The 25,336-nt window shown below is 37.0% G+C and overlaps 1 protein-coding gene across 12 annotated transcripts in view; it reads left to right on the forward strand.

Annotated features, from left to right (window-relative positions):
- Positions 1 to 25,336, forward strand: part of ATAD2B (ATPase family, AAA domain containing 2B) — a 115,753-nt gene that overhangs the window by 14,142 nt on the left and 76,275 nt on the right. For 10 of the 12 annotated variants that reach the window (XR_002830017.1, XR_002830016.1, XM_023756450.1 and 7 more), the window contains exons 1-10: positions 673 to 694; positions 2,772 to 2,923; positions 7,945 to 7,994; positions 8,349 to 8,502; positions 9,906 to 10,008; positions 10,833 to 10,941; positions 14,495 to 14,611; positions 16,760 to 16,835; positions 21,367 to 21,465; positions 24,045 to 24,156. Coding sequence is in view for 10 of the 12 variants with exons in the window: in XM_023756450.1 (XP_023612218.1) it covers positions 692 to 694; positions 2,772 to 2,923; positions 7,945 to 7,994; positions 8,349 to 8,502; positions 9,906 to 10,008; positions 10,833 to 10,941; positions 14,495 to 14,611; positions 16,760 to 16,835; positions 21,367 to 21,465; positions 24,045 to 24,156 (975 nt within the window). In the remaining 2 variants the exon portion in view is untranslated. Of the gene's footprint in view, positions 1 to 672; positions 695 to 2,771; positions 2,924 to 6,509; positions 6,703 to 7,944; positions 7,995 to 8,348; positions 8,503 to 9,905; positions 10,009 to 10,832; positions 10,942 to 14,494; positions 14,612 to 16,759; positions 16,836 to 21,366; positions 21,466 to 24,044; positions 24,157 to 25,336 lie in introns of those variants that run through there. The other 2 variants (XM_023756454.1, XM_014458367.2) reach the window with 2 other exon arrangements.

The following is a 25,336-nucleotide window of genomic DNA, read 5'->3' on the forward strand; positions in this document are numbered from 1 at the left end:
ATTCAGGAGCTGCCCCCTGGTGGTCAATGCGCTCCCACAGGGGGAGCTCTGCTCAGCCACAAGCCAGGTTGATGGCTGCCAGCACAGCGGTGGTGGCGGGAGCCTCTCCCGCCTCCTCAGCAGCACTAAGGATGTTCAACTGCAGCTTAGGCCTGCTCCCTGCTGGCAAGTGGAAATCCCCTAAGGGCTCCCGGGCTGCCAGAGGGATGTCTGACTGCCAGTTTAGGCCCAATCCCCCAGGGAGTGGGCCTAAGTGGACCCGCTGGGATTGGACCCCAGCAGTCCCAGACTGCGAGAGGGCACAGGCCAGGCTGAGGGACCCCCCCCCCCCCCAAGTGCACAAAATTTTGTGCACTGGGCCTCTAGTATGATATAAAAGCCTGCATTTATGAAATGGATAGTTTTTATATATATTTTAAAAAGAAAATTGTAGCATAAAAGGAGATCAAACTCAAATATCTTTAATGGTACCATATTGAAAATGATCATATGTTCCTTTGAAATACTGATAGAAAATGTCAAGTGATAAAGTATATGAACTTAATTTCTCCAAAGGAAAGATCCATCCCTCCACTCACTTTCCCATCCGCCTAGTATCCAAGGAATTGCATGGTGAAGAGGAGAGCTGCTGTGCAGATAGTGACTTTCCTGTAATTTGAAGATATGCAGCTGGGGAGGCAATAATGGAAATATGGTAGATGGAGCTTTCAAATTAATTGAAAGGGAACATAAAAAATAAATACATGGCCCGGCCCAGTTTTTGCACATCACCCCATGCACCAGGAAGTTGTTGGTTAGATTCCTGGTCAGGGCACAAGCCTGGGTTTTGGACTTGATCCCCAGTAGGGGCATGCAGGAGGCAGCTGATCGATCTTTCTTTCTCATCCATGTTTCTATCTCTCTCTCCCTCTCCCTCCTCTCTTTGAAATCAATAAAAAACATATTAAAAATAAATGAATAAATAAATAAATGTGTTCAAGATGTTGGAAACGAGGTTTCTCTCTGAGAAGGGCTTAGAAACAGAAAAGGGAAGTCTAGAAACTTAAGGTGTGGAATTAGAATTAGAAGCATTAGTGTACACACATTTGTTATTATTTATGCACAGATAAAGAAATAGGTATAGATGAGTGTGTGTGTGTGTGTGTGTGTGTGTGTGTGTGTACATTTTTTCGTATATTTTTTAGCGCTCTCTGCTAAGAGGTCTCAATAGCAGTGAAACCCCCAGTAACAGTGAGTGCACCTATTGCCCAGATGTTGGTTTCTAGGTACCATCCTTGACTGAAAGGAACCAGGGCTCCTTGCAGAAATAGCTAATTCTGGGGTCAGGGAGGGAAAGTACAAGATTAGAGATTTCTTTTGTGCCAGAAATAAGGAAATATTCAAAATGATGGGACATGTCAAAAGGATACAGGAATCACTTTTAAAGGGCTCCAAATGGCCAAAACTTTTATAAATTGAGTAACAAGATAAATAGAATAATAGATTTTAACTCCTAGAACAATATAGAATCCACAGTGCCTATTGATATAAATGCATGAGTAAATGAATTGGGCAAAGTGGGGTTGGGAAAGCTCTTTAAAGTAGAATGCCAACTAAAAAAATGTAGAAGGAATGATGGGATTAGGTAATCATTGTCATACTGGTATTGAAGAAAGGCAAAAATAGTCAATGAATGCTAAGGCTGATGGGTGGTGGTTTGATGAAAAACAGGATATGGCTGAATTATCAGAATAATTCCACATAATCTAACGAAATACAAAGGGAAAAATAAGACTTTACAGTGGAGAAACCTGGTGGACAACAACTTGACCAGGTGATCAAGGTGATAATGATGGGTAGGTGTAGTATGCACAATATACTTTCTGTATATTCTTTCCAAGAATATATGGCCTGAATCTGGTTATGAGGAACATCAAATAGACCCAGAATGAAATTCATCCTTGGGAATGAAAGGTTTTGTACTCTTTACACTCAAGGTCATAAAAGATGGGGAAAGACTAAAGAACTGTTTTATATTGAAGGAGACAGAGATCTGATAACTAAATACAATATGTGTTTCTGGATAGGATCCTGAACCAGAAGGGAAAGAGAGACAAGTTGGGACATTTGATAAAATTTCATGTGTCTGGATTCACTCTGTGTTATGTCAGTGTTAATTTCCTGATTAGGTGGGTTGTATGATGCTAATGTAACAAAGTGTCCTTGTTTTGGGAGGTACATGATGGAGTATTTAGGAGAAGAATGAGGAATCCTATATAATAAAGATGTAATATGCAAATGATCGTTACGTTGTGAAGCATAACCACTGACTGCATAACGACTGGATCACGGATCAGGAGGGTGGGGCAGCGAGCTACAAGCGGGCGGTGGAGAGCTACAGGAGGGGGCAGGGCAGCAAACTATGAGAAGGGGGTGGGGGGGGCGAGGGAGCTACAGGAGGGCGGGACAGTCGACAGAGAGCTACTGGAGGGTGGCAGCAAGTACTGGTGAGCTACTGGCGCACGAATTCGTGCACAGGGCTACTAGTCATATCATAAAATGATATACACACATCTTTTCTGTAGGCTTGAAACTGCTTTCAAATATAAACAACACTGAACATATTTTTCTAATTTTTGCTTCTGTAGTTACAGATTATTACAGTATGTTACACTTTTAGAGTGATTCATTTAGTAAATATTTAATGGGTGAATAAATACTGTACTTTATGCAATTTAACAATTTTGTGTGTTTTAATAGGAATAATAAATGCATTTCTCACTGTCTTTCAGAAATCTGAGGTTGATGGTAGTTTAAGTGATAGCCACGTGTCTCCTCCAGCCAAACGCACTTTGAAACAACCTGATTCTGTTTGCAAAGACAAATCAAAATCACGAAGTACTGGTCAACGAGAGGAATGGAATATATCAACTGGACAGTCCAGGTGAGAAGTGAGAACTCATCGATTATTTTTTCATGAATGATTTGATGTGATTTAGAGTTGATGTTAATGCTAATTTTCATAAATTGTAAAGCTGCTAGTATCTAAAAATACTTAAAAATTGTATTAAATTTACCTTATAATTTCTGTATATAATTTCTTTCTAAATATGCCATAAGATATGTTTTGTAGTATGTAATAGAAACTTATTACTAAAACAATTGGATTTTGATAGGTCTTAAATATGCATATATATGTACAGTCCTGAAAAAAATTTTAAATATGTTTTTATTGAATTTAGAGAGAAAGGGAGGGAGGGAGGGAGGGAGGGAGAGAGAGAGAGAGAGAGAAACATTGATCAGCTGTCTCCTGCATGTCCCCTATTGGGGATTGAGCCCACAACCTGGGTATGTGCCCTGACTGGAATCGAACTGGCAACTTCCTAGTGCATGGGACAACACTCAACCAACTGAATCACACCAGCTGGGCTAGTCCTGAAAATTTAAGTAAGAACATATGGTTAGAATTATTTTTTTATTTGAAAATAGGTAAAATGTCTTCTTTCTAAAATTATTAAATACTAGAGGCCTGGTAGGGTCCCTCAGCCTGGCCTGCGGGGTTGGGCTGAAACCAGCCTGATGCACGGATTTTTCCAGGGTGTGTCTGGCTCGTCTCACCCAGTCCCAATGGGCTGGAACCCAGCAGCAGGATAACTTACAGTCAGAGCGTCTGCCCCCTGGTGGTCAGTGCGCATCATAGCGACTGGTTGAACTGTTGGACACTTAGCATATTAGGCTTTTATTATATAGGATAGGATTCCACTTGAATTGATATACCAAAATATAATAACATCTAAATAAATGTTTAAAGAAATGTTTTCATTTATCTCCATCCTTTCAACTTAAATTGCTTGTGTCTGATTTAATATGTAGCAGGAAAACTTAGTTTTACTTATAAAAGTAAATGGTAATAATTTAATATAGCTAGGCTAAGCACACACACAGAAGATTTAAACTTTGAACTCAGAATTTTGGCTTCTCTTTTCTCCAAAGTCTTTGATAGAAAAGTGCTGATATGCCGATGGCAGATAAAAATAAAAGGGAAATTCTTTGGTTTCATTTATCCTTGAAGTATTTAAAAATATTTTGATTCTCTCTCTCTTTCTCTCTTTCTCTTTCTCTCTATATATACATTCACACACACACACACATATATATACTAGAGGCCTGGTGCATGAAATTCGTGCATGGGTAGGGCCTGGCTGGCGATCAGGGCCGATCTGTGGGGTGACTGGCGGGGCGACTGGGGAGCCCCCGCTGGCACCTGCCTTGGCTGGCCTGGGGCTGCGGGCTGGGGGCAGCTCCTGTGTTGAATGTCTGCCCCCTGGTGGTCAGTGCACATCATAGTGACCGGTTGTTCCGCCGGTCATTCTGCCATTCAGTCCATTGCATATTAGGCTTTTATTACATAGGATTCTTTTTTTAAATTGAATTTTTGAGAGGGAGAAACATCGATTTGTTGTTCCACTTATTTATGCATTCATTGGTTGTTTTTTGTATGTGCCCTGACTAAGGGTTGAACCCACAACCTTGGCATTTTGTGATGATGTTCTAACCAACTGACCTACCTGGCCAGGGCCTATATATATTTTCTTTAATGAAAAATATTTTTGGAGTTATATAAACTTTGATAGGCAGTGCACATTTACAAAGAATGTTACCTATTTTAGTATGGTCCAGAAAGTACCACTTTATTTAAAAATTGTTTCCTTTCTTTTTATTTTTAAACATTAAAAAATCCTGTTTTCCATTATAATTGATAATTCAATATCATATTAGTTTCAGGTGTACAGCATAGTGGAATTAAAAATGTTTTATTTTGCATTGTCTGAGAACTAAGTAGAAAAATTCAGGAATTATGGTCTGTTGATTCTCCCCCTCCCCCTTTTCCTCATACTCATTCATATGTGAGATGAAACAGATCCAGATCACTATAATGATATTTCTCAAGATGAGTACTGCCCTTTAATTACACTTCTAGATTTGATCTCTCTGTTATATTCTGTCTCTTGTATTTATTTAGTAAGTGAATTAGGCTTCTTTTTCTAGATAAATGTTGCTAAAAGATGTTCTTTTATTGTTGAAATTTGACCTTTAATTGTAAGATAATTTTAACAGTTTGATTCAAGTCTGAGGATGTAATACACTAGATTTCCCACATCTTATCCATTCAGAAGGCTTTTATGTAAATTGACATCTTTCATATAAAAAGACGTCAATTTTTTGGGGGATAGTTTTGATTACATTTAGGTACATTAAAGTAAGATACTCCTTTTAAAAAGATACTAAATACATTTTGAATAAAAAGCTTACATAATGAATGGTAACAAAATTTACTATTTCTGTTTTGGCAGAAGAATAATGTTTAGCATTTCACATTTTAAACAGTTTTTTGAGTTAAACTTTCATCTAGGAATGTAAGTGCTACACTGTTACAATCTTTTGGTTTCATATGATTTGAAAAGAAAATGCCATGTGACATTAGATTTAGCAGAATTGAATTTTAAGCAAAACTTTTAGCTAAATATCCCATCTAATAATAGACAAACATGGTAATTGACCGTACCTTCGCTATGCCTCCCATGGACTAATCAGTGAGATATCCAAATTAACCGCCAACAGAGATGGCGGTTAATTTGCATACGTAGGCGAGACGCTGCGGAGTGAGGACTATAGGCGGCTCCGGCTGGAGCAGCGCAGGCTTGAAGGCAGCTCCGGCCAGAGTGAAGGCCTGGGTCCCGGGTGCCGGAGGAAAACTGGTGTGGCAGCCAGGGGAAGGGAAGGCCTATTGCACGAATCTTTTCATGCAACAGGCCTCTAGTATTTTATATTTTGAGATAGCATAAATACAAATATCAACCAGTTGTTTCCCCTATGTATCCTGACAGGGGATCAAATCTGCAACCTGGGTTTGTGCCCTGATCTTGAATCGAACCTTTTGGTGAATGAAACGACGCTCAATCAACTGAGCCACACTCTGGCCAGGGCTTAAGTAATTAACTTTTGGGAACATTGATTCAAGAGACTTTTTAGGCACATAATATTGTATAGTCAGGCCAACCCTTAAAATCTCAGTATTCTCTCTTTATAGACAGGGTATTTAATTTTATCTCCTTTAAAAAAAATAAATTTCTCTCTTTTATAAGAGAAATGATAATGGTAAAATGATGACATTAATATGTAATTGTAAGATAATTAGATTGAAGAACATGTGTTCCCTTCCCCCCATAAAACATCTCTCATTAATTAGCAAAGAAGTAAAAGCCAACTAAGTATTGTTTTCTTCAGAGGGACAAAAAACTTATTGTGCTTTTACCCCCAAGTGACGTTGTTATTGTTCAGAAAAGTTTTAGATTTCTTTTATAGAAATATATTTTAGGGTTAACATCTTATTCTTTTAATTCAAGTGTGTATAATTTTAACCATTTAGTTTTTTAAAATATATTTTTATTGATTTCAGACAGGAAGGAAGATGGAGAGAGAGATAGAAACATCAACGATGAGAGAGAATCATTGATCGGCTGCCTCCTGCACACCCCCAACTGGGGTTCCAGCCTGCAACCAAGGCACATGCCCTTGACTGGGAATTGAACCCAGGACCCTTCATTCTGCAGGCCAACGCTCTATCCACTGAGCCAAACCAGCTAGGGATGGCCATTTAGTTTTGCATGCAACTAAAATTCATTTGGAGCCAAGACTTGTGAATAAATTGATCAGACTGAGGTAATGTTATGTTGGGTTCAAAGCCAAAGTATATTTATGAATAAAATAGATTTTTTAATTTGGTTTTAAGTGGATTTTGAGATTGATTGTAGAGAATTCCACATGTGTAATCTAAAGAATGTCCTGTTAATACATCAGTTTCATTACTTTATACTCAAATTCATACGCCAGGAGAATTGTGTACTTGGTATACAAAGGTGCTAAAAATGAAATACTTTCCAAGAGGTAGTATATTAGAAAAAGATAGTTTTGTTGTTTTCTGGGGGAAAGGAGGGCAGGAGTTTTTGTTTTTGTTTTCTCGACAGTCTGAAGACAGATAGTAGTTTGAGTTTTTGTTCATATATTTTAATCATCCTAGCTGTGACCTTTATTAGGCAGGGATATTTACAATAACAATTATAACACTTAACATTTATGATTTAACACAAAGAGCTATGGAGTAACTAAAAACAGAATATTTTAGTTAAAAAATTGTGCAAACCACGTAAATAGTAGAAGATAGTTATAAATATTAACTATTTTCTAAATGTCCTCCCATTGTTTTTTTCTTTGAAAATGATTATTGTTGGATTTAATAAAAATACTTCGATAACTTTATACTGACAGCTCTTTTATTCTGTAACAATTTAGTTTTTGAGCTTTCTAATTATAGTTAGGTGTATGGTGACTGTTTTCTTAAGTCTTTATGTTTTGATGACCATGTAAGTATCTAACATTTTTCTTCCTCCACCCAAGAGAGAGAATTATACAATGACTGTTTTGAGAAAGTAGTTGAGTTTTTATTTTCAGTTTAGAATGTGTAATAAAATATTTGAATAAATTATTATATGGTATTGGTGTTCAGTACTTTTTTTCTTACAAATTACTCTTTGAATAAATTTGTTATTGTTTCAGTTTTATTTTGTCAACCAAATCAATAGTAAATGTCTGACAATTGCTACTAATGGCCTCAGTTAATTTATGGCATATGTTAGGCTTAAGCCTTTTATTTGGATTTAATTTACAGAGTTAAAGAGACAATAAGTTCTATTATTAAAGCTGTTCTTGAAGTAATGAAATGACTCAGTATATTTTATTAATTGGTATATTATCAATGTTAGAGTAAAAAAGTCTTTACTCTTAAATAAAGTAATACTATATTACTGACATTTTAAAGATTAAAATGATTCCACCAGTATTGCATTTCTTGCTCCTTTAAGTGAATATTGATATGTTTGCATATTAAATATAATTGTGTTTTAGGTTAACTTCTCAGCCTGGTGCTACATTACCAAACGGACATAGTAGTCTATGTGAGTATTCTATTATGAAACTGGTTAGTATTGAAATTCTTTTAATGTTGTTAGAATTAAAGCATTTAATGTGGGTAAACAGAGTGATTTACTAGTATGCTCAGCAAATGACTGGATTTCAGTCACAGTAAATACATATGTAATTGTTAAGTGTTGAAAAATCCATACAAGGGAAATAATTTAAATTATTAAGACAGATTGTAAACATTTATAGAAATGTTAGATTATTGGATATTAAAGCCATTTAAGAGGTTATATTAAACTTCTTGTTGTCTTTTAAAAGTAATGTTTTGATTTTTTTTCTCTCTTTTTATACTCTGTACTTTGAAATGGGAATTATCTCTCTTTTTGTAGCCCTTCGAAGCCATCCCCTTCGAGGGGAAAAGAAGGGAGATGGAGACCTTTCTTGTATGAATGGTGACATGGAAGTCAGAAAAAGTTGTCGTTCCAGGAAAAACAGATTTGAAAGCGTGAACCAGAGTTTGTTATTTGATCAACTAGTAAATAGGTATGAATGCTTATGTAGTAAGCAGTTTCATTTAATTATTTGATTTTAAAAAATAATTTTAAAAATTGATTTCAGAGAGAAAGGGAGAGGGAGAGAGAGATAGAAACATCAGTGATGAGAATCATCAATCAATCGGCTGCCTCCTGCATGCCTCCCACTGGGGATGGAGCCCGTAATCTGGGCATATACCCTGACTGGGAATTGAACTTGTGACCTCCTGGTTCATAGGTCGACACTCAACCACTGAGCCACACTGGCTGGGCTAATTATTTGATTTTTAAGACAGTTATGCTTTTAAAAACAACTTAGGCACTGACTTAGTAATAAATACACTTATTTTATAACAATTTGAATTAACAGTGGTTAGCAGTGATTGTCAGTTTCTAGTCAGTTTACTAGATTTAATACAATTTATGTAATAGTTAAAAATTTTCTCATTGTTAATTAAGCTCTTGTGCATAGTGAGATACTATAAAAGTAATGTATTCTGTCTTTACTATAGTCATTTAATATTTTCTCATTTAACATTTGTATCTTTGACAATTTTCAAACAACATTAAGTTCCATTATTAATATATAATTTTGCTTAGTTAAGATTTTGAATTGAAGATACTTTTGAGACTGGGTATGTGGGATGTAGCTAGTGAGCCAGCCTAGCTGATTGCTCAGCATCGACATCCAATGAAACGTTATTCTTCTCAGGTAATAGATTATCATACTTAATTCTTGCAATTACCTGGAGAAGGGAGGTCAGTATAATCCCTATTTGATAGGAGAGCAAATTATATTCTGTAGTTGTAATGTCAAATTTGAGTATTAGTTATTATTATTTTTACTTTTTTCTATTATTTTTTCTATTTTTCTATTACAGTTTACATTCAATATTATTTGTATTAGTTTCAGATGTACCTTTGTTAGATACTTAGACCAGTGTCTGGAAACATAGTGTTTGAAAGGTGAAATGTTCTAATGTCAGCATGTATTTTGTGGATGTCAGTATTCTCTAATTTATAGAAAGACCTGTTCTGTTACCTTATTGACTTCAAACTTTTTACAAATTCTATTCTGTATAAATCATAACATCATCTTCAAATAAAAATATTAAATTAGTTACTTTTTTCAGTGCCTTGGATCTGGTAGTCAATTTTTTTAGTGGCATTGTGGATTTGAATATTTTGGAGCCTTATAAGCAAAAGTCTTCTATTTTGTAAGTTTTACTTAAATAAATATATTAAGGTAGAAGGTCTTTTGGTTCTGATGGACCCCAATTCAAAGAGGGATGTTATATACAGTTACATATCAGAGATGATTTAGTTATGCTTTGGTGAAGATCTCTTTCATGTGGATGGCACAGTGTATGGTTCCACAATTGTCTAAACCCTAGTTTTATTATGTGATTATAGTACTGCCGAAGCTGTACTGCAAGAAATGGACAACATTAACATTAGACGGAATCGCCGATCAGGAGAAGTGGAACGACTTCGAATGTGGACAGATACAGAATTTGTGAGTACACTTACTTTAACAACCTTTGCAATTTTTAATTTCTACTGAGGAATAAAAAGGGAGAGTGAACAGCATTTGGACTTTCTTGGATTAATAGAATTGTTCCTTCTTCATTTTTACCTTGGGACTTTTTTGCTTTCTTGCTTCTTTTATCCCATTCCCTTCTTGCCACAAGTCCCCTAAAAATCCTCTCTCTACTTTTTCCAGAATAGTCATCTGAAAATACAGTTCTGATTTTGAAACTTTTCTGATGTGAACCTTTAATGGTTTTTTATTGTGTACTGAATTAATTAAAAATATTTTGGCTTTCATAATCTGTTTTCAACTTTTATCTTCTCAACACTATTGCCCAAATACAAACAAATCATTCTTGTTCATCTATCTTTTACTTCTCTTAATACTTCTGGTTAGGGACTGATGTAATCCTTCCTTGTTTCAAGGTTCATTTCAAATGTTGCCTCGCTTCCCTGCCCTTATCAAGAAGACGTTGTCTCTTTGAATTCTACTTTGTACCTTTCTTTATGGCGTTTAACTTTGTTTACTTTCTTTCATAGTTACCTGTGATTTATTTCATCCTACTAGTGTGTAATTTGCTTGCAGGAGACAGTATTCCATGGCATTATAGTTTACAATTTTCAAATATTTTATAAGCTTTGTTTATTCTCTTGTCCCTTATATTTCAGGGAGCTCCGTTTTCATGAATCTGTGCCTTGTAAATAGGCGCTCAGTAAATTTTATTGAGTAGGCATGTCCCATTGGGTTATACTATTTATTACCAGGAATAAATTCCATGTTAATATTTGACAGATTTCTTTCTTTAAAAGGAAAACATGGATATGTATTCAAGAGTGAAAAGGCGAAGAAAGTCACTGAGAAGAAATAGTTATGGGATACAAAATCATCATGAAGTCTCTACTGAAGGTGAAGAAGAAGGTTTGTAAAACACTTTATGAAATAAATACTAGAAAGTTTAGGTGGAAGAAAAGAAAAATATATACAATTAACAAATGTGTAATATTGCCAAGTAGGTGATTTTTGGCTGTAGAGGTCTATATTTTGTATATTTTAAAATAATTTTTATTCCACTGGCATTCTGAGTTTTTATTTTCTCCATTGGAAAAGTGCCTTTACTGTACTCTCTACATTGTTGTAATGTATCTTATTAGTAGCTATTGATAGTCCTTAATGTCCTAATTTGGCATTTGCCATGAGCTGATTTGCTTGTTAGGTCAGGCCTCTTTTGTATTTAGGTACCTTCCAATCAGAAGCCTCTATCCAGAATCACCTTCTGTCCATAGTCTCTAAATCTCTGATTACTGTATTTAGGTCCCAAATTTAGTTATGGACTGAGGAGTATACTAGTATACTACTGTTCTTTTCTGAGGCATGTCTAGGTTCTGAACTGAAGAACCCCAAATTTGTAGGGCTGGAGCTCGAACATGATGATAGTACATTTGCCCCAACGATTATAAATTAATGACCGGTACATCTAGAGGAATTAATTCTGTAGGAGTTAATCTTCTTTATTGAAATGGATTTTCAGATGATTTGGTGTATTGTAAATGCAGGGTACTTGTATTTTACTAGGCAATTTCACTCGTTCTCACTGTTCGTATAGCTTAGAGAAGAACAGGTTTATTGCTCTTACTCTGTAATTAATATATTTGTAGCAAGTTATGAAGAACTGATATTTCTAATAAAGGTACTTTATTGAACAAATATTGTTACAGCTAGCACCTCTATATTGCTTCCTTTGGAGAAAATCAGTATAGGTGAGACAGATTTATAATATGACTAGAGGCCCAGTGCACGAAATTGGTGCACGGGGTGGGGGGGCCCTCAGCCTGACCTGCACCTTTTCCAATCTGGGAGCCCTCAGGGGAGGCCTCTCCAATCTGGGAGCCCTGATGGCTGAGGCCAGTGGTCAGCAAACTGCGGCTCTTGAACCACATGCGGCTCTTTGGCCCCTTGAGTGTGGCTCTTCCACAAAATACCATGTGTGGGCGCGCATGTACAGTGCAATTGAACTTCGTGGCCCATGCGCAGAAGTCGGTATTTTGTGGAAGAGCCACACTCAAGGGGCCAAAGAGCCGCATGTGGCTCGTGAGCTGCAGTTTGCTGACCACGTGGCTTAGGCCACTCCCTGTGGTTCTCTGCTCTCTGCGGGGCCTGGCTGCTCCGCGCCTGCTGCCCAGAGGCCCTCCAAGGCCAGGGCGGAATGCTTGCCTCGTTGCCGCAGCGACAAAGCAAGCATTCCACCAAGCCTCTCACGCTGCCCACTCTCAGTGGCCATCCTCCCAGGACTGGGGGACTCTGGTGGGGCTGAAGGGACTGGGTGCCGCCATCTTTGTGACGGAGTGATGGTTAATTTGCATATTACCCTTTTATTAGATAGGATTTTTGCCTTTTTATTAACTGAACATCTTTGTGGAGTTTCCAAAGTAGATTGGACACATACAGCATTTCCTCCCATAGTAAATAGTATTATTGTGCAGGCATTTTTTCAAAAAAAGTATTTTTGAAGGTTTAGGAAACATAATTGGGCATAAATAATTAATAGTATTATTTAGATAAGTAATATTTTATTTGCTGATTTTCTCTACACCCTAATAATAAAAAATTTAAAAACTTAGAATAAGCTTTCAGATGTTACAAGTAAACTGTAAAGTCCTTTGAATTTTTAGTCTCCTATTTCACTCAGCATCACTGGCAATTAAATTTTCCTGTGCCTTTATATGATTGCATTGTATTGACAGTTGTGGTTAAAAACTTAATCCTAAAGTATATTGTACTTAAGGACCATAAGCCTATAAATTTTCATTAGATTTTTATTTTAAACTGTAAATAGATGTCACATCATATCTATAGCCAAACAGTTTTTTAAGCCACTGTAAAAAAAAAAACCTTTTTGTATTTATGTATATTATAATTTAGTTTCTTACATTTATAGCTAGGTGAATTATCATAAAACAACCACTAATATCAAGAAATAACCTATAGTATTATCAATACCCTGGAAGCCTGTTTCATGCTCCCTCCCAATTCCTACCTGCATTTTCTTACCAAATATAATTAATCCATGTTTACCTGTTGTCAACAGGCCTACCAAACTATTATACTGCCAACAAAAATTGCTTTTGCTGTAACATTAGTAATTATCTTGTAAACATATTTGTTGAACTACCAAGTGGTATTTGAATACTAACCTATCCAGAGGTTAATTGGACACTGAATGAAGTTTGCTGTAGTAAAATGCTGAATCATGAGCAAATCAAGAGATCAAATATGATCATATTGATTTATTTAGCACATAACTATATTGATTATTTATTTGTAGGAAAGGCATTTTACATCTATCTAGGTTGATTTTTTTTGTTGTCGTTAATCCTTACCCGAGGATATTCTTCCATTGATTTTTAGGGAGAGTGGAAGAGAGAAGGAAAAACAGAGAGAAACATCGATGTGAGAGAAACACATTGATTGGTTGCCTCCTGCATGAGCCCTGACCAGGGTCCGGCTGGGGAGGAGTCTGCAACTGAGGTATGTGCCCTCGACTGGAATTGAACCTTTGGTCCGCAGGTTGTTGTTCTATCCACTGAGCCAAACCTGCTAGGGCTAGGTTGATTTTTTTTTTTTTTTTTTTTTTTTTTTTTAATATATTTTATTGATTTTTTACAGAGAGGAAGGGAGAGAGATAGAGAGTTAGAAACATCGATGAGAGAGAAACATCGATCAGCTGCCCCCTGCACACCTCCCACCGGGGATGTGCCCGCAACCCAGGTACATGCCCTTGACCGGAATCGAACCTGGGACCCCTCAGTCCACAGGCCGACGCTCTATCCACTGAGCCAAACCGGTTTTGGCTTGATTTTTAATTATACTGATTTATGCTATATGATACAGAATTGATACTTTTAATTGATACACCTTTACAGAGTAAAAGATAAAATGTAGCCCCTGCCAGGCCGGTGTGGCTCAGTGGTTGAGCATTGACCTGTGAACGAGGAGGTCACGGTTCGATTCTGGGTCAGGGCGCATGTCTGGTTGCAGGCTCGATCCCCCAGTGTGGGGTGTGCAGGAGGCAGCTGATCCATGATTCTCTCTCATCTTTGATGTTTCTATCTCTCTCTCCCTCTCCTTTCCTCTCTGAAATTAATAAAAATATATTTAAAAAAAATGTAACCCCTAGCTGGTGCGGCTCAGTTGTTTGAACGTTACTGGCTTATCGGCTCGATTCCCGGTCAGAGCACATGCCCAGGTTTCAGGCTTGATCCCCAATTGGGGTGTGTGCAAGAGGCAGCCAATCAATATTTCTCTCTCACACCGATGTTTCTTTTCCTCTTCCTCTTCCTCCCTCTCTCTAAAAATCAACAAAAATATATTTAAAAATAATAATTAAAAAATAAAATAGAAATATTCAGTTCTAGAGTGCACCAATCCTGTGGATTAAAACTGTTTTTTTTTTCTTTTGTGTCTGGGAAACTAGAATCTCAAGAGGAGGATGGAGATATAGAAGTTGAAGAGGCAGAAGGAGAAGAAAATGATAGACCATATAATTTGAGACAAAGAAAAACAGTGGATCGATATCAGGCACCTCCAATAGGTAGGAGACACTAAATAACTTCTTTGTTTTTGTAGTTGGTAGCTTATTCTGCTTCATCTCTTTAAAAAATGAGTGTTGCTGAATTTAAAAGAATGAAAACTCTTGTAGGTTCCATATATCTTTTCCTATATGTGCTTCTGTTTATAATACAATGGAAAGAAAATTTAAGTATGTAGTTGCAATATAGAATTACATAGAGCAGGTACATTTTATTTAAAGAACCTTAAACTTAATAATAAATACTGCTTTGTTTTTGTGTTACTTTATAGTTTATTGAGCACTTTCAATTACAGCAGTTCTTTAGGGCAAGTATCTCTATGTTCCCAGTAGTTGAGTAACTTAGTTACAAAAGTGGTGCATGGCTGCAGCTTCGCCAGTAACATAGGGGTTTGATTTTTATTTTTTTTTGAAAAGAAAAATGTTTAAATCTAATGGACATGTAATAAATTCTATAGATACTATTTTATTGACTTTTTCCAGCTCTTGGGAAATTCCGCCACTATTGATTCCCTTTGAAGTTTTAAAAATTGAGATATAATTCACATATCATGAAATTCACCATTTTTGCTGGCTTTTAATATGTATACTTCATTGGTTTTTCATATATTCACTAGAGTGTGCAATCATCAACCCTGTATAATTTTAGAACATTTTATTACTCCACACTCCCCTCTCCCCAGTCATCACCATTATCTAATTCCAGAACATTTTGTTACTTCCACACCCTCCCCCTCTCCCCACACCCAGCCCTTGGCAACTACTAATGTACTTTCTGTCTCTATAGATTTGCCTGTATGTGACCTTTTGTATTTAACTTCTTTTACTTAGCATAATGCTTTCAAGGAAGAACCTAGATCTTTTTACTCAAAACCTTTATTTTCTAAAACAATGATTGATTCTCTGAAAGGGGTCTATTAGAGTTATCTTATTAGAAGCTTGCCCAAGTATGAGGCTTCTTATCTACCACAGTTAAGAGTCACTGTCATAGATAGTCCTGTTAATAATGGGAGAGGTGTTTTGGGACAGAAAAAAGACTGTGAGCCATTTGTCTAGATTAAAAAAAAAACTTATTGAGGTATAACTGAATTACAGTCCATTGCCGTTACACATATTTATGAAGCTATCACAGTTAAGACAATGAATATGTTTTTTGACTCCCAAAATTTCATCCTGCCTGTTTATAATCTACTCCTAACCTCCTTGTGCCTTCCTGCTTCCAATCCTCAGGCAGCCACTGATCTGATCTGCTTTCTTTCACTATAGATTAGTTTATATTTTATTATACACAGAACATAGTACATATGTTTTTTTTTTTGGTCTTCTTTCATTCAGCATAATTATTTTAAGACTCATCCATGTTGTTGAACATAACAGTAGTGTGCTTTTTATTGCTGAGTAGCATTCCATTGAATGAATATATCACACTTTTATTTATCTGTTCATTTGTTTTATGGACATTGGGATTGTTGACATTCTAGTGTTGGCTATTATAAATGAAGTTGTTATGAACATTCATGTGCAAATCATTGTTTAAACAAATGCTTTAATTTTTCTTATAATCATTCTTTTTTATGGCTGGAATGTCTAGGTTTTATAGTTAGGATAAGTATATATTTAATTTTCCAAGAAATTGCCCACTGTTTTCCAAAGTGATTGCATCACTTACCTCTTACTCAGAGAGTATATGAGAATTCTAGTTGGTCCATATTTTTGCCAACACTTGGTTTAGTCATTTTTAAAATTAACTCTAATATGCATTTATTGTAGTTCTAATTTATATTTCCCTAATGACCAATGATGTTGAGTATCTTTTTATGTGATGATTTGCCAATGTTATCTCTGGTGAAGTGTCTGTTCAAATCTCTTATGCATTTTTCAGTTGAGTTGTTTATTTTCTTATTAAGTTTTGAGAGTTCCTCATGTGTTCTGGATATCAGTCCTTTATCAGATATGTGATTTGTACATATTTTCTCAGTCTACAACTTGTTTTTTTTTTATTTTCTTCATAGTGTCTTTCAAAGAGCAGAATTTTGTAATTTTTAAGAACTCCAATTTATCAATTTAATACAAGTTTTTGTACTCCTTTAATATATCAACTTATGATTTTTATTATTAGTTATTTCTATGTTATCCTGTTTTTTTTTAAAGTACCAGCTCATCAAAAAAAGAGGGAAAACACGCTGTTTGATATTCATAGATCTCCAGCAAGAAGAAGCCATATCAGGTATGTTCTTTTGGTTTTTGAAAGGAAGAAATATTTACATCTGTCATTTATATATGTCCTTTAAATCATACATAATGTAATAGCTTATAATTACAGTATAGGTATTGATAGTGTAAATGATAATTCTATTGAGGGACTAAATAGTATTTTTCTTTCTTTTTCCATTTTATTTCTCTATTATAGTTGATATTTGATATATTTTATATTAGTTTTAGGTGTACAGCATAGTGGTTAGACAGTTACATAAAATTATAAGTGAGCCCCTTCCCCCATCCCGATAACTCAGGTACCCATTTGGCATCATACGTAGTTATTACAATACTAGTGGCGCGGTGCACGGATTCATGCACATTGAAAGGAAATTAATTAGAAGGTGGCCAGCGGGGTGTGACTGGGCAAGACAGGCTGGACACACCCTGGAGCCAACCTCCCACGACCCCTCTCCAGCCAGCCACACCTGGGGCGGTGGCGGCTTGAAGGGCAGTGGTGGCTCGAAGGGCATCAATGGAGTGAACAGGGTCCCTCTGGCAAGTGGAGTCCCTCAGCTTGGCCTTTGGGGATCGGGCCGAAACTGGCTCTCTGACATCCCTTGAGGGGTCCCGGAGTGTGAGAGGGCACTCTGCAAAGTTGCTGTTGTACAAGGTGTGGAACGCAAATGCAAGTGTGCAGTAAACCAGATTCGGGGCTGATAGTGCCCAGCAACAACATAACCCACAGTCACAGGTGGAATCACGCGGCCCTGCGAGGAATTGGGCTTCCTCCTCTCTGGTTCCTGGGTGGGTCACCTGAGAACCATCGCTGCCAAGTCACCGCAGTTCGGCAGCTCCTTGTTGAGCGTCTGCCCCCTGGTGGTCAGTGTGCGTCATACCTACAGGCCTGTCGCTTAGCCTTTTATATATATATAGATTATTGACTATATTCCCAATGCTGTACTTAACATCCCTATGACTATTTTATAACTACCAATTTATACTTCTTTTTTTTAGTCCTTATCTGAGGACATTTTTCCCCATTGATTTTAGAAAGAGTGGAAGGGAAGGAGGAAAGAGGATAGAGAGAGAAACATCAATTGGTTGCCTCCTACATGTGCCCCAACTAGGGTTGGGGTTGAACCTACAACGCAGGTATGTGCCTGTGACAGGGAATCGAACTCATGACCCTCCAGTGCTCTAACAGTTGAGCAGTGCTGGCTAGGGCCAATTTGTATTTTTTAGTCTCTTCACCTTTTATTTTTTAATTTTTAATTTTTTAAAATTGATTTCAGAGAGTAAGGGAGAGGGAGGGAGAGAAACATCAATGATGAGAGAGAATCATTGATTGGCTGCCTCCTGCACGCCCGCCACTGGGGATCAAGCCCGCAACCCAGGCATGTGCCCTAACTGTGAATTGAACTGTGATCTCCTGATTCACAGGTCAGCATTCAACCACTGAGCCATGCTGGCTGGGCTTAATCCTTTCACCTTTCATTTAGTTCCCCAACTCCCTTCTCTTCTGGCAACCATTAGTTTGTTCTCTACATCTATATGTCTGTTTCTGTTTTGTTGTTTATTTTGTTTTTTAAATTCCACATATAGCCCTAGCTGGTTCGGCTTGATGGATAGAGCGTTTGCTCAATGGATAGAGCGTCGGCCTGCAAACTGAAAGGTCCCAGGTTCGATTCCGGTTAAGGGCACATGCTCAGGTTGTGGGCTCGATCCCCAGTGGGGGACTTGGAGGAGGTAGCCGATCCATGATTCTCTCTCATCATGGATGTTTCTATCTCTTTCTCCCTCTTCCTTCCTCTCTGAAATCAATAAAAATATATTTAAAAACAAAACAACAAAAAACAAAACAAGAGAATAGAAAGTATTATTTTAAAAAAATTCCTCATATAAGTGAAATCATATGATGTTTATCTTTCTTAGTCTGACTTATTTTACTTAGCATAATACTTTCTGAGGTCCATCCATGTTGTTGCCAATAGTCAGATTTCATTCTTTTTTATGGCTGAGTAATATTCCACTGTACACATGTTTTTTAATACAGTTGTCTATCGGCACTTGGGTTGCTTCCATGTCTCAGCTATTGTAAATAACATTGCAGTGAATACAGGGGGGCATATATCTTTTTGAATTAGTGTCTTGGGTTTCTTAAGATATATACCCAGACATGGAATTGCTGGGTCATAGTCAGTTTCATTTTAAATTTTTAAGGAACTCCCATACAGTTATCTATAGTGCTGCACCAATTTGCATTCCCACCAACAGTACACAAGGGTTTCCTTTCTCCACACCCTCGACAACACTTGTGTGCTGATTTATTGATAATATCCATTTGACAGGTATAAAGTGATATTTCATTGTGGTTTTAATTTGCATTTTTCTGATGAGTGGGGATGTTGAGCATTTTTTCATATGTCTGTTGGCCATATGTAAATAACACATTTCTTTCTTTTATTTTCTGACTAATAGTTATTATCCTACATGTGACTTATTTTCCTGATTCAGTTTGTCTGGAATAGTTAAGTTTAACAATTACATTTCCTAAAGCTACATAGCTCTCTGGTCTCTTAGTAGAGTTGAATCTAAGTGACATACATTGCTTTTATTCGAAGCATCATTGATTCAATTAGTTTTTGCTCCTTTTTTTTCCTTTCCCCCTTTTACATGTAGGTACAAGAGATTTTTTGTTTTTGAAACTTTATCTTGTCTAATTATGTTTCCTGAAATGGTAATGTATTCTCCATGGCTCAAAAATATTTTTAGAAATGAACACAAAAAGCTTCTTTTCTAGCCTTAGTTGTCTCTCATTTTTTTTCATAGTAACACTGTTAAAGTTTGTATATCCTTCGAGAATCCTATGTAATAAAAGGGTAGTATGCAAATTGTCATCTCAGCTGGAGTTCTTCTGGGAATTCAACCAGGTGGTGGGGGTGGGGAAGGGGCCGGCCAGGGAAAGGGAGGGAGGCCCCCACTGGCTGCAGTGGCACGCGACTGGGGGAAGGGAGGGAGTACCAGGCTGGCAGCTGGCAGCGGCTAGGAACCCTACTGGTGCACAAATTTCGTGCACTGGGCCTCTAGTAGATTCATATATATGTATGTACAGGGTGTCCCAAAAAATGTATAAACAGACTTGAACTTGCTTTGACAGTCTGTCATGCTAAGCATTAGAGAGGTCTTTGAAGATGAGTAGTTTTATTTTCAGCAAGACGGGGCTCTCCCACACTACCATTGTGATTTAAGATCCTAACTTGATGAGATCTTGCCAAACAGGTGGATTGGATGAAGGGATTTCGTAGAATACCCTCCTCATTCACCAGACCTCACACCTCTAGACTTTTTAAAATGGGGATACTTAAAAGATAAAGTCTATTCTATAAAATGAGCAACTGTCACTGAATTGAGAGTAGCCATTGAACAAGAATGCACTCCAATACCAAATGAAATGTTTCTGGATGTTTGCAATTCCATTGCTTTGTGTTATCAGCAGTGCCTGGACCAGAATGGACAGTTTGAAAACAGGCGTTGACAAAATAAACAATGTCTGTAGATTTGATTATATTTTGAAAATGAAATGTATTTTAATAAACACTGCCTTTATAATTATTCAAAGTGTACCTGTAATTTTTGGGACACCCTGTAAAGGCAGTCCTCAGGTTAAGTTGGATTTGACGTACGTCGTTTCTGGTTACGTCGCCTTCTCCCACTTATTTATAAAAAAAAATAGTTCCGTCATTTCAACGTATGTACATATGTGCCTAATGTTTTTTATTATTTATTTACCACAAGTAAAGGTCAGGAATTGTTATTTTTCTTTTAAATTTTTTTTACTGTTTCACTTCATTACTGCTGTGTATGTGCTCCATGTGAGTGATGTAGGTGCTTATGTAGGTGGATTTCGACTTATGGCGAAAATTGCGTTACGTTGTAGGAACGGATCTCCCATGTAACCCAAGGACCTACTGTATATGCAAATACACATATCAATTGTTACCCCTTCTTTTTACATAAAATGTACTGTGTACATTATCCTGCACCTTGTTTTTTCACTTAATTTATTTTAACTGTCTTTTCAGTATTGTGAAATTTCACATTTATGTTATAGTTGCATAATATTATGTTTGTAGATATAGTGTAATTTTAACACTAGTCCTTTATTGAGAGTCAGGTTGTTTTCACTCTTTTGCTATTGTAAAATATGATGTAATGAATATGCTTGCATAATTGTCCTTTTATATGTTTACATGTGCCTTTCTGAACTACCGTATTTAAAAAGTTGTGGGCTCCCTATTCTCCTTCTCTGTTTTTTCTCTTTCTCTGTGGCAGTTACTATGTTTATACCTCATTAGATATATACTGCACGAGTGCAAGAGCTGGATAACTATTTCTGAGTGAATGGATGAAGTGTGTATTTTCTACTAAGCTAATTGTAAATGTGATGCTTATACTATGTATTTAAAAGCCATTTGCTGCTGTAATGATTTTAAGGACTTTACTCTCTTTATTTTTCTTTTCTTTATTTTTTCTTTTTGGACTTTACTCTCTTTAAATAGGAGAAAGAAGCATGCTATTCATAGTAGTGACACAACTTCTTCTGATGAAGAACGTTTTGAAAGAAGGAAATCAAAGAGCATGGCAAGAGCGAGAAACAGGTTAGTAATTTTTTTACCATTGTTTTCTCTGACAGAAAAAAGGAAGAACAGTTTTTATATTTTGAATGGGATTCTTATCTGTACTAGCATTTTGCTAACACTATACTCAACACATATTTTAGACTAATGTGCTGATTGGTTTCTACTTATAATTCTTAGAGGAGACATCTGACCTTGGGTTATTTGCTGTATAAGTGTTCAGTAAAATGGTGTGTGCAAAGTAAAGAAAGAAGAGCCACGGGGAAGAGGCCAACCTCTACGGCAATATTTTTCTCCATTCCTCGCCTCTATCCCAAATTCATACAATGAGGCTGATTTTAGATGCTTATAATGATTGCACTCAGAGTAAGACTTGGCTTCTAATAAAATTAGGTCAGGAGCCTTTGGCTTTTTATTAGAAAATTTGTTATACTTTTGGTTGAACGTGTGCCTCTGGTGGTGTTTGCCTAACTAGGTTAAGTGACTGATTACTACATGGCTTCTTGAAACCTCAAAATTTTCACTGGGGAAGAGAATCAGTATTTTGTTTAGTAAATAACTAGCGCTTCAAGTTATAATTCTTTAAAATTTGAGTTAATATTCTAGCTTATTTTATAATACTAAAGATAGATTATATTTAAAAAATTTACAGTTGGCAAAGCATTTCTATAATTTGTTGTTATGTATTTGTTACAGAAATACCAAGTTTTTATTTAGCAGGTGTTGGAAACTAGTTTGGAGTGGTGTAGATTGTATGTAGACAAAAATTTCTTATATAGATGATGGAAAGAAAATGTAAGAGAAAAATCTAAGTTTAAATAAAAGAACTTAGTGCCTATTTAATCTGAACTATTTTTAAAAAAAATATATTTTATTGATTTTTTACAGAGAGGAAGGGAGAGGAATAGAGAGTTAGAAACATCGATGAGAGAGAAACATCGATCAGCTGCCTCCTGCACACCTCCCACTGGGGATGTGCCCGCAACCAAGGTACATGCCCTTGACTGGAATCGAACCTGGGACCTTTCAGTCCGCAGGCCGACGCTCTATCCACCGAGCCAAACCAGTCACGGCTGAACTATTTTGATACCTGCTTTGGAAATATATTTTTGAGAGAAGGTAGCACTCAGAAATGTTATCAGTTACATTCATTATAGAAGCTATACTTTTTTGAGGGTGTTTGTAATATTTTGGTGTTTACCCAAGGTTAAAAGAGAAAGTAGATTATGTTTTCTTAGGGTAGTAAAATTAAATAATACAATGTATGGTTTTAGATAGCTAAAGATTTATTTTAAGGTAGTTACACAAAAGATTAAGCTTAGTTCTCAAAATGTGGTCTAAACTTGGTTTCCTTTGAATAAAAGGGCAAAAAATTTCTTCAGTCATATAAACTGATTAGACATATTCACATAATATCTGAGGATAAGTTTAAATATCATAGTGAAGCTTGAGTTCAGTTAATGCCATATATTATAGTACATATGTAGTCAATCTATAATTTTATTTTATACTTATACTAGAGGCCTGGTGCACGGATTCGTGCACATTGAAAGGAAATTAATTAGAAGGTGGCCAGTGGGGCAGGACTGGTCGAGACGGGCCAGACACGCCCTGGAGCCAACCTTCTATGGTCCCTCTCTGGCTGTCTGCACTGGGGGCAGCGCTGGGGCTCAAAGGGCATCTGTGGAGTGAGCGGGGTCCCTCCGGCAGGTGGGGTCCCTCGGCCTGGCCTGTGGGGATCAGGCCGAAACCGGCAGTACGACATTCCCCCAGGGTCCTGGAGTGTGAGAGGACACTCTGCAAAGTTGCTGTCACTCCGCAGCTCTTGTGTTGAGTGTCTGCCCCTGGTGGTCAATGTGTGTCATAGCTATGGGCCAGCTGGTCAACTGGTCACTTAACCTTTTAAATATATAGACTAGAGGCCCGGTGCATGAAATTCTTGCACTGGGGTGGGGAGGGAGGGGTGTTTCTTAGCCCGGCCTGCACCCTCTCACAATCCGAGACCCTTCGGGGGACATCTCTCTCGCAGTTCGGGACCTCTGGCTCCTAACTGCTGGCCTGCCTGCCTGCCTGATCTCCCCTAACCGCTCTGCCTCCCTGCCTGATTGCCTCTAACCACTCTGCCTGCCTGCCTGCCTGATGGCTCCTAACTGCCTCTGTCTGCCTGCCTGCTGATCGCCCCTAACCACTTGCCTGCCTGCCTGATTACCCCTAATTTCTCGCCTGCCTGCCTGGTCTCCCTTAACTGCCTCTGCCTCGGCCCCTGTTGCTGTGGCTTCGTCTGGAAGGTTGTTCAGCTGTCCCATTTAATTAGCGTATTACGTTTTTATTATTATAGATAATATAGAATATCAGGTTAAGTTTTCTAAGTTGGGATAGATTGGCCTTTTTGGACAAATAGATTATTGACCTTTGCTTTATCTAGGGAATAAATTTGTTTTTGGTTTGTAGAAAAATTTTTAGAAAAGTAGTTTAAAAATATGGAGTCTTTTGATGTTATTTTCTGGTTTATGATAAAAAGGAGAAAGGTGAAAATGTGTTACAGATTTAAACTTATTTTGACATTAAAAATGTGAAACTTGAATTTTTATGAATTTCAGGTGTTTGCCTATGAATTTAAGAACAGAAGATTTAGCTAGTGGTATTCTCCGAGAACGTGTCAAAGTGGGCGCAAGCTTGGCTGATGTTGATCCGATGAACATTGATAAATCAGTAAGTTTTGGAGATGTTTTTCTAGAAGTACCTTTTTTTTTTTTTTTTAAAGGTCATTTCTTGTTTCTAAACCAACAAACAATAAATGCAGAAAAATCTAGATATCAACATTATTTGTGTGTGTGTGTGTGTGTATGTGTGTGTGTGTGTGTGTATACTATATATATGTATGTATATATATTAGAACCTACACTCTGATAACATATGATGTCTACTCAAGTTTCCCCCCTTTTTTTCATTTCACTGTTGCTAGAGCATATTGTGAAAAAAGGTTAGGAAATGAGGCTGAGCCCCATAAACCATGATTAAGCAATGGGTTATTGTTGAAGCTGCTGCTTAGGTTTCCAGATCAGATTTGCATTTTAGATAGATCACTCTGTCTATGATGTAGTTAATGAGTTTGAGGGCAGCAAGACTGGCATTAGGGAGACTGGTTCAGAAGTAGTTGTAATTTAGTAATCTGGAGTAATGGTCACGGTAGAAAGAAAGTAGGGTAACGATGGAAGGAAGTAGCATATGGATTTGACACAATTCAGTAGAGAGTTTGGTATGACAGAATTTGATGAATTAGTTGCTTTTGGGGAATGAGGGAGAGAAACAAGTTGAATGTTTTACCCAGGTTTCTGGCTTAAGAGACTGGATGAGGAAATGCATGGCTTCATTCTCTGAGGTAGGGGGCATAATAGAAGGAATATGTATTTGAGGTGTGAAGATTAATTTAGTTAGTTATAGACATGCTTAGGTATCTGTGACATATCACAAATTGAAGTAACTTGTAGGAAATTGGGTATTTAGTTTTGGCATTAAGGCGAAATATCTGGGCCAGAACTTCAGATATGCATCACCCACATAAAGATAGCTGAGGTCACTATGGAAAATGGATAATAAGCACCCAGGAAAGCATATGGTGTGCAAAGACAGACAAGACTTAGAAGACATGGTAGATGCTTACTGTTAGTAGAATCTTTTCTGCGAGGATACTTGGGAATAAGGTTATTATAGAATATATTTGATTATTCCCATAAACCTTTCTATTCAACATAATTTAACCGATCTCACATGATAGACTTGTTATCAAATGGAGTTGTGTATATATTTGAAAAGGAAATGTTAGCTACCTCCAATCTTAAGTCATAGGGGAAAATCTTTATTTTATTTGTGAGGACCTAAGGACATTTCA

The sequence above is a fragment of the Myotis lucifugus genome, unplaced genomic scaffold (assembly GCF_000147115.1).
Source record: "Myotis lucifugus unplaced genomic scaffold, Myoluc2.0 scaffold_94, whole genome shotgun sequence".
Classification (NCBI taxonomy): domain Eukaryota; kingdom Metazoa; phylum Chordata; class Mammalia; order Chiroptera; family Vespertilionidae; genus Myotis; species Myotis lucifugus.